The sequence below is a fragment of the Pagrus pagrus genome (genome assembly GCF_965226575.1).
Source record: "Pagrus pagrus genome assembly, chromosome: 3".
NCBI lineage: Eukaryota > Metazoa > Chordata > Actinopteri > Spariformes > Sparidae > Pagrus > Pagrus pagrus.
Genome location: NC_140187.1, coordinates 26,320,658 through 26,330,351, shown reverse-complemented (window position 1 = coordinate 26,330,351; position 9,694 = coordinate 26,320,658). Strand labels below are relative to the sequence as shown.

The window sequence follows — 9,694 nt, the reverse complement described above, 5'->3', positions numbered from 1 at the left end:
GGGAGCCATCAGCAGGCCAGGAGAGGTGACTACAACAGACATGTCATGGTCAGACAGTCTGAAATGGGCCTAAACGCGTCAGTCAGAAGCTGTATCGTGTGAAACCCTCATGTCTATGTTTGTTTTTTACGTTTGTGTCACATTTCACAATCGCTCGCTTTCGACGCACGGCTCGTTGTGAAGAGCGCGCCGTGACGTCATCACGCCGGGCTGAATGAAGCGTCATCCTTTCTGATGTAGAGCGGCACGGCGGCCTTTCTTCGCTGCTCTACATTTCCCCCAATCTCTCCGCTCTTATCCCGGTATTTCAGCTCTTTTTTGTTTCTTTAACCATGACTCGAAAGTCGCCACTCCTGGCCGCTTGCCTGCTGCTCGTGGCGGCTCTGAGCTCGGAGGTTTCAGCGGACGGTCTGGTGAACGAGGAGGTGAAGAGGACAGTAGACTTGAGCACTCATCTGGCCAAGATCACCGCGGAGATCGTGTTGTCCAACCATGGACACACTGCCGTCCAGAGCTTCATGTTGGCGGTAGAGGAGGACCTGACCCCGCACCTGGCATACATCGGAGCCTCGGTGAGCCGAACATTAGTGAATGAAACCCCGCCAGCACCTCTGTCTGTACCCGGCTCGCTAGCTTTAGCCTGTTAGCCGCTTCATAGTAACTCGAGCTACACATATCGTGGCTTTGCTAAATCTGGCCGCTCTCATGTGTAGCATCTTTCTTTGTTAAAATGACAGCAGCAGTAGTGCACAGGCTAATAGCATGCTACTATATGATGTTACTGTTTGTTCACTGAATGCATGAAATCACAGCTGTTAGCTGGGGTTGGCTGTGTGATGTGATTCAGTGTGGTCCTGCGGACAGTGAGCTCTGCAGGCTCGGAAGTCAGACAGCTACCGTTAGCCAACGCTAGCTACCACTTCAAGATGGATGTTGCTCAGTGCGAGGTGTTTGCATCCGCTCCTGTAGTGTGAGCAGATATAACTGGACAGCTTAACCTGGATCCGATGAATTAAATTTGTATTGTAAAGGATGTGGGTAGCAACACGTTGACTTCCGCAGCGCTGCACGCTCTGTCAGTGGCTGAATGACACGTATGCGCTGGGCAGCTCACTTCCGTGTGTGACTGCGCAGACATGCCCCTTCCACAATGAATGGAGCTGTATCAGTGATCTGTTTTAAACACAATAATAAGATATACATGGCTCCTTCAAGAACCTATCATGAATTGCATTATAAACCTCTCACTTGTCCTGTATTTGGTTTGTATGTGTTTGCTTAAACCACCATGTCTCCACAGGTGAAGGGTGATGAGGAGGAAGATGGCACCCTTGAACTACATCAGACAACAATCCCAGGACAAAGGTAAGAGATCAGACTCTTACATTGTCTTCGACCAGGATTCTCAAGCCCAGTCGAACAACTAAACTGATGGAAACACAGAATTGGTGCATTCAAATTAACTTTTTTATTACAGTGGTTGAAAACTGAATTATCTAACTGATTTCCGTCAATATTTGGCAACTTGTGAGATGCATATGTGGAAAAAAGTACCATACAGCCATTTGTGGATCCAGAGGAAGCTGCATGTAATATGACAAATATCCTCCATTGATGTCATTCAGTGGCTAAGTTGCATTGTGGGTAATGTAGTTGCCAGCTTCTGAAAGCAATCCACTGGTCTTGCATTGCACTCCTGTAACACTGTTGGACTCAATATGGACAGTTTAAAAAACAAATGTTCAAAACTGACACAGCAGAACCAGAAATATCACCTTTTGTATTACATGCATTCTTCTTCCTTTTCAAAACCTGTTGCCTACATTACCCACAATGCACCTTTGCTACACATTGCTATCACTGGAGACAATTAATCAGATTACATATAGCTTCCTATGGAGCCACAAAAGACTTTATAGTACTTTTTTCATATATTTAGTAGTGCTTCCCAAGACCTGTAAATGCACTTTAATGTGTAAAGTTGGTGGAGTTGCATTGCATGATCATGTTGAAGGGGATCTTAACCTTTCTCCTCTCTGTCATATCTCATCTGTTCCCACACAGTGGTCATTTCTACAAAGTGCAGCTGCCCTCCAGCCTAGCAGCAGGTGCTCAGCTGAAAGCAAAGGTGGAGATGACATTTAGCCATGTCCTGAAGCCCTTCCCCACACACGTCACCCAGGCCGAGCGCCAGCTGGTGGTCTTTCAGGGGAACCACTACCTGTACTCCCCATACCCCACCCGCAGCCAGACCACACGTGTCCGCCTGGCTTCCAAGACTGCAGAGAGCTACACCAAGCTGGGTAACCCCAGCAAGAACGATGAGATCATTGAGTACGGACCCTTCCGCGACGTGGCTCCATTCAGCGAGGTACGGCTCTGATCTGATTTAACAAGCTTCCAGTAAAGCTGCAAGAAAGTTGCTTAAACATATTCTGTGTTTTGTGTGTCCTCTGCTATCCAGGATACAATGAAGATCCATTATGAGAACAACTCCCCCTTCCTCACCATCAGCAGCATCACTCGGACCATCGAGGTCTCTCACTGGGGTAACATTGCTGTGGAAGAGACCATCGACCTGAGGCACACAGGAGCCGTCCTGAAGGGGCCTTTTTCACGTTATGATTATCAGCGTCAGTCCGACAGCGGCATCTCCTCTGTCAAATCCTTCAAGGTGGTGTATTTAACACAGACCACAGTTGTCTGACCCGTTTGTACTGTTTAGGTGACGATAATGACTATATATGCATTCTCCTCAACAGACTATCCTTCCTGCCTCGGCCCAGGACGTCTACTACAGAGATGAGATTGGCAACATCTCCACCTCCCATCTGCAGGTTCTGGATGACTCAGTGGAGGTGGAAGTCAGGCCTCGCTTCCCCTTGTTCGGAGGCTGGAAGACCCACTATATTATTGGCTACAATCTACCCAGCTACGAGTACCTCTACACCCTGGGTGAGTTGATTTCTGATGACACTAACTAATCCAAACACAGGAGAAAACTGTGATTCCTCCCCATGTTATGAAGGCCCCAGGAGGATGAGCACAGATGGATCGATGCAGACAAAACCAGAGTCTCACTCATGTGCCACCTCAGCGGGGCGGACGCTTGTGTTTGTTGCTAACATGTCACATCGTTTTATCGTCTAGGTGACCAGTATGCACTGAAGATGAGGCTGGTTGACCATGTGTATGACGACCAGGTCATTGACTTCCTCACTGTGAAAATCATCCTGCCAGAGGGAGCCAGGTCAGTGTCTGTAAATGAAATCAACAGTTTGTTGTTGCACAGAGAGTTTTTCAGTACTTGATGTTGATTTCTCATATTTTCCCTCTCATGTCCCATCAGAAACATCCACGTGGATACACCTTACAAAATTGATCGCATGCCAAACCAGCTGCACTATACATATCTGGATACGTTTGGCCGACCAGTGCTGGTCGCCACCAAGAACAACCTGGTGGAGCATCACATCCAGGATGTTGTGGTAAGATGATTTAACAGCGTATTTATAGCTACCACAGTGTTATTGTGTCCACATATATTGGAGCCAGATAACCTGCAGAGCTTTAGACAAGTTTTTATTTTAGCTTTGATAAATGTTTTTTTTTTTTTTTTTTTTTAAACTCATCTGCACTAAATGTATTAGTCATTGTACAAACTGACAGTTTGATTCCAGCAAAGCAAAGTTATCTGGATCAGGGCCTCCCCATGTGGGGCCCCTAGGCAAAAGTTGGTTGCCATACACTTCAATTTGGCCTACCAGATGTTCTAGTGAAAAACAGTTAAAGACAAATTAAAATAATTGTAATATACATGCTGTTTTTATTTTGACTCTGTAGGATCCCTCATAATTAATTATTTTCATAATCTTGGCATGGCCTGTAGAGTGACACTGTGTGCAGGAAATCAGACAATTAAGGAAACTTGGGATGCTAGTGACCTATTGCATCTTAACAATATTATACAGTATGTTTTTGCTATTGGCTCATGTCTCACCATTTAGTTTTTGCCCTCCAAGGGGAAAAAAATGGCGACTCCTGATCAAGATGAAACGGTCATATTGCTTTTTGAAACAAGGCTCAGAGAAGCTTCTATGTAGCTAAATTGCCACTAGGACTACTAGTGGGGATTTAGATGCTTCGTACCATTAATGTTATTAATATCTTCATGGCTACACTTTACTTTCAAAGTACACTCTTCACAGTACTGTAACCTCACAGAAGAAGAAATATTACAAAGAAATATCATGCAGTACCTCATGTTTGACAAGCTTTAAGCAGTACATGTTTTGAATAAAATAATTGATTCAGTAGTAATTGATACAACTTCTTATATCAACTAACTGATGAATCTAATATTTTTTAAGCACTAGAAACAGGGTCATGTAGTGACTCCATGGTCATGTTTCAGTCCAGGGAAAAAACATTTCTCACGGCGGCCCCATGGCTTATAGGTTAAGACACAGACAACTGACCCCAACATTCCTGCCTCCAGTAAGGCTGTAGACCTTTGCAGTCGTTCCTCATTTGGCTCCTTTCATTTTCTCTCATCTCACTGACATTAATCTAATAAAGGCATTAAATGCCAAGAAAAGAATAACATTTAAAAATGTAGTGTTTGTATTAAACCATTCATTTATTATTATTTACTGTGATGGGGGAAAATCCTTGTGTGAATTTGATGAACTGTGAAATTGAATTCATATCTGTATTAATAAACCTATTTTGTGTTTAACAGGTTCATTATAACTTCAATAAGATCCTGATGCTGCAGGAGCCTCTCCTTGTTGTGGGAGCTTTCTACATCCTCTTCTTCACTGTCATCATCTATGTCCGCCTGGACTTTGCCATCACAAAGGTATGACAACCTTCAGGAACCTCTAAACCCGCATTTATCCTTTGTGTCCCCCTGTTTGGCAGATATTTTGGATATTTCTGTCTTCAGTCAGTTCTTGTCACTTCACTCACATGCGTTTAAATGCGTCTTTCTTCTTTGTCTAGGACCCTGCAGCTGAGGTGCGTATGAAGGTGGCCTCCATCACGGAGCAGGTGCTGACCCTGGTCAACAAGCGTCTGGGTCTGTACAGACACATGGACGAGGTGGTCAACCGCTACAAGCAGTCCCGCGACACAGGGGCGCTCAATAGTGGTCGGAAGACTCTGGAGGCCGACCACCGCGCTCTCACTAACGAGATCAGCTCTCTGCAGGCCCGCCTCAAAGCTGAGGGCTCCGACTTGGCTGATAAGGTGAGTGATGCACATTTCTGAATCGCTGTTAACTCATCTGGATGTGCAAGCGAGGCTCACTCTCCTCTCTGCGCTCTCAGGTCGGGGAGGTGCAGAAGCTGGATGGCCAAGTGAAGGAGCTGGTCTGTCGCTCCTGCCAGGAGGCGGAGCGGCTGGTGGCGGGTAAGGTCAAGAAGGAGGCTTACATCGAGAGCGAGAAGACTCTGACCGGCAAGAGGCAGGAGCTCGTCAGCCGCATCGACAGTCTGCTGGACGCCCTCTAAACAACTCCTGCCACACAAGCACACAGAAACAGACAACACCCACGCTACAACATACATCCGACTGTTTGTATGTATGAGAATTACATTAAATGTGACACACATGCTTACACATTTCTTTTTTTACCATCCTTGAAGTCAGATATGGACTGTTAACATGTCATCTTATGGTATTCATGAGTTTATCTTGCGCCTTTGTGCCTTGTGATAAACTCACTGTGTGCTCAGCTCTCCAGCAGCTACATCACAAGTTTTTGATTTTCTTGTTTGTCTGTTTTTGAGTTTGTTGATCTACACTTAAACTTTGTCACACCTTGCTCAGACTTGTCAGACTTGACTCTTCATTTTTATGTTCAAATCTGGACTTTGTTTTATCCCCCCCCCCCTTCTCTTATGTATGTATGGTTATGGGACTTTTTTTGAAACCAATAGCTGAAGGGCCCAAGTGTTTTCAGTCTCATGTCTTTGCTCACATCTGCCGTATTCTAAGATCGAATCATCTAGTTCTTGAGTTTGAAGATGAAAGTCTCTTCCAATCTTTTCTCTGTTGCACTTACAACTTTTTCTATTTGCCCCTGACTGACATTTATATTTGAATGAATTTGAAAGCTCTGATTCTGTGTCATCACAAATGCTCTTTTTTGATGTTCATCAGTCACATTTTCTACATTTTGTATGATTTCTTTTTTCTTCTTGGTTTTGTAAGTGTTTTTTTTTTGACCATGAGATTAGTCAATACATGAGATTAGGTTGTATGCGAGAAAAGACATGGGAGATGGGACACAGATTGTTTGTGAAATGGGCAATGACATGAAAAGCTGTCAAATTTGAAATAAAGTTTTGAGAAACTCATCATTTAGCATATTTTTTAGTTGTGAAGCTGGAAGATGGAGTTGATATAGTTCTGGTTGAAATTTTGGGGACGCAGTACCCATAGTTTATCAAAGGAGGGCGCAATTGTGTCAAGTACTACCACTTAACCATATTGGACACTTTTTTTCCCCTCAAATACAACTGTGCTACTTTCTGACCCTGTCAATGCCTTTGAATACCCTGCACACATATAGATAAAAGTGTCATCCTAACATCCCAAAATAAAAATCGGCTACATTTGCTCTGTGACTGGTGCCCCCTTTTAAACTGGCACCTCAGAGGGATTTTCCAGCACATTGTTGCACTCCTTGTTTCAGAGAACCCCACCTATCAGCCTCTCCTCCCCAGCAGTCGACCTGCCTCGAACACAGTCTGAGCCCAGGACAAACATCAGGGTCAGACTGAGGTCATCGCTTTCCCTGTGAGGTCACCAGGGGTCCTGGCAGGTCATTTCCTGCTCCATAATAACAGGCCCCGCTGCCCTCACAATGATAATGTTAACATATTGTATGTGCCATACAATAATCATTCTGAAAATACACAGCAGGGGGAAAGCAAAGACAATGTCTGTTAGCACTGATGCTCGGTGCTGGTGAAAGGCCACACAATGGCATTTTTGTTAGGGTGTTTGGACTTGAGTAGAGATTTGGAGCATTGAGAGTTTGGAAAGCCACAGAGTCTCATTCTCACAGCAGAGCACAGCAGGCAGACTGCTGTCGCTCACACACGTCCACCTCGACACCAAACCACTGAGCTCACGTCTGCTCGCCACTCAGTAATGATGCTATCAGGTCAGTCTGTGGGTTTCAGTGTTGGACTGACTGGTTAAAGGCTTCCTTTGGGGACTGGAAACTCATTTAAAATATGTGGATTTGAGAGATTTTATAGAATGAATCATTGGCTTTGAAAGTACTTTCTTTAAGATAATGGAGAAATTGAATTCTTATGCTTAAGCTCTCTGGCCCTCTGTCCAACTGAGGAACAACGCTGTGATGGAGACTCGCAGCAGTTTAAAAAAGTGTGATGTCACCAGGATCTTTGGACACTACTTGTGTCTATCAAATTACAAAAAGATGAAATTTTGGACTAAGATAAAAGTAAAATCTGCCGTTTTTTTTCTTCTACTCACAGTCTAAATACATAGAAAGATTAAAGAAAAAAAGCTATCGATCAAATTTCTTTCTAAATTAAATTTAAGACGGCACCATCAGTCTTGAGCTGGTTAAGAGTAGGTGGCTGCAGTCTAGAGACAGAGCTGAGCATTCAGCTTCTGAGAAATGATTTGGGATGACTGTATAATATAACGTTGATCGTGACGACCAAAATGTCATCTGATTCTAAAGGAAAATGTAAAATTTATAAAAAAGTAAGGAAGAATTACCCATATATTTTCTCTGGTGTAGGCCACCACCTCTATAAAAAGCATCGAGTTCTTGTATTAAAAATAATTCATATTTTAAATAATGATAGACAGCAGTCACTTCAGAAACAGTGAACTTAAGAGACGTGGGTTTGAAATTTTAGGGCTTTTCATCAAACTGAGTGACAGATATTTCATATATAGATAGATAACCAGATACAGATTAAATTAAGCCTGTTTATAAGCATTGTCACAGTCCTCACATAGGACCTTAAAAGCTTTGAGCATTTTATCTAAACAGTACAGCATAGGAAAAACACAAAATACATTCTATTTATTTCATCAACTCTCTCATCCATACGAGCAAATGAACTAGTTAAATAAGTTTGATTTATTTATTTAAAAGAGACATAAATATCACCTTTTGGTGCACCTTACCAGATTAGCTTCAGGTAATTCGCATCTATTCGGTAGTCCATTGGCAGGCCAGGGTGGAGAAACAGTGCCCCAACAAACACTAGAGACTAAACATAACATATAAAGTTATACGAAAAAGAACAGACAAGACACACAGTACAAAAACTACAGACAAAATAAATCACTTTTTTATTAAATATATTAAGAAATGTGATTTGCAGGGAGCTTAATGAAATCAGATAAATTCCATCTAGAGCGCAGTTAGCCTACTGCTACTCTGCTGAGCTAGGTTTGTTAGCTTTTAGAGGGACTGCTTTGTCTGGTATTAGTATTTTCATCTATTATGATTTTGCTGTTTAATCTATATGGTACACCAAAGTGACTTAATAAGATGTTGGAGCATCAAAGTTCACGATTCAGTTACAGGAAAAAAGACAATGTGGGTAAATCAGCTTCTTAGCCAAGGCTGTCTCACCAGCTTACTTTTACTAGCTTGACTTTAGTTAGTACAGTCTGTTATGTAGTTCTTGCTAATAAACAAATAGATACATGTTTCTAAATGCACTCCTTTGGCATATGGTAATGTATTTTAATATGGTAAAACAGATCTCAAAAAGTCTGATAATGGACTTAAATTTAACCAAATGTGTTTGTCTGTTTTCACCAAACTCATTTCTCTCCTGTCATGTGTTCCACTGCACCATGCACACTGATTTTGGCATCACGAATGGTTTGATCCCATCACAAGATGGTCTCTCGTAAATCAAGTGATCATCTTTAAATAGGAGAGAGTCACTTTATGAATGTGTCTTTCAGTGATAAACTTGTTTTTGCTCCTTAGCTGTGTCTTTGGTGTGTTCTTCAGGTTACTTTCTAATGGTTAAATAAGCCAGAGAAAGGTCTGAGCCATTCAACTTCATGAAGCCACTGGGAAATGTTAGAATGTTAGCGACTATCATGCTGCTGGACCTGCTTCACGAAGGGCATCACTGAACATGGCTTGACCTTAATTCTTATGTCATCACATATGGTAAGTTAATGCACTTGCTTCTGTGTCTTGTGTGGTACTTGTGTTTGGTTGATTGGCCTTTCAGTCTCTTCAGTTCCAGCCCTGCCCTCTGTCCCAGGATGTGATTACCCGTCGCAGAAGAACTGCGGTTTATCTGTTGGCGTAAGCCGAGCAGAATACTGTTTAAACCGGAATTCATGTGCAGCACTGTATCCTGATGTGGCAAACCGTGTGTGCGAGTGTGTGTTTGAGGTGGATGAGGGGGTTTGTGCAGGGGTGCTGGACTGGTTGGGCCATGTGGTTGAGCTGTCATGGTCCCCACTCAGGCATGAAGTTGATTATTATCTTCCTTTCCTGAAGTATAGTAAAGATGCAGAGTGTGTTCTTTCTTTATCTGCCAGGAAAATAATGAATATGCAAAAAAATGTGGAGTCAAACCAGGTATCAGTTGAAGGGGTAATCCACAAGCCCTGGGTCTTGTGACGTGGTGGTGATTGATTACATTGAGGGCTCACCTGCGGTACT

The 9,694-nt window shown here is 43.0% G+C and overlaps 1 protein-coding gene and 1 long non-coding RNA gene across 2 annotated transcripts in view; one reads left to right on the top strand and one right to left on the bottom strand.

Annotated features, from left to right (window-relative positions):
* The first annotated feature begins 210 nt into the window (after positions 1 to 210).
* rpn1 (ribophorin I) lies at positions 211 to 6,362 on the top strand. The gene is made up of 10 exons (XM_084349617.1): positions 211 to 572; positions 1,301 to 1,365; positions 2,065 to 2,371; positions 2,465 to 2,674; positions 2,763 to 2,955; positions 3,151 to 3,250; positions 3,350 to 3,488; positions 4,742 to 4,861; positions 5,005 to 5,250; positions 5,331 to 6,362. Exons 1-10 carry the CDS (start codon positions 333 to 335, stop codon positions 5,511 to 5,513), a joined length of 1,803 nt encoding a protein of 600 aa, XP_084205743.1. The 5' UTR covers positions 211 to 332; the 3' UTR covers positions 5,514 to 6,362.
* Positions 6,363 to 7,810: 1,448 nt separating this feature from the next.
* The window catches only part of LOC311255219, an 80,051-nt gene continuing 78,167 nt past the window's right edge, over positions 7,811 to 9,694 (bottom strand). Inside the window, exon 3 of the long non-coding RNA XR_014622338.1 lies at positions 7,811 to 8,260. This is a non-coding gene — a long non-coding RNA (uncharacterized lncRNA). The remainder of the gene's footprint in view (positions 8,261 to 9,694) is intronic.

Excerpts from the sequence above, each read along its gene's own strand:
- rpn1 (XM_084349617.1), top strand. The coding sequence starts at position 333 with ATGACTCGAAAGTCGCCACTCCTGGCCGCTTGCCTGCTGCTCGTGGCG. Across the intron at positions 2,956-3,150 it reads CGAGTACCTCTACACCCTGG|GTGACCAGTATGCACTGAAG; the intron begins GTGAGTTGATTT and ends TTTATCGTCTAG. Across the intron at positions 3,489-4,741 it reads ATCACATCCAGGATGTTGTG|GTTCATTATAACTTCAATAA; the intron begins GTAAGATGATTT and ends TGTGTTTAACAG.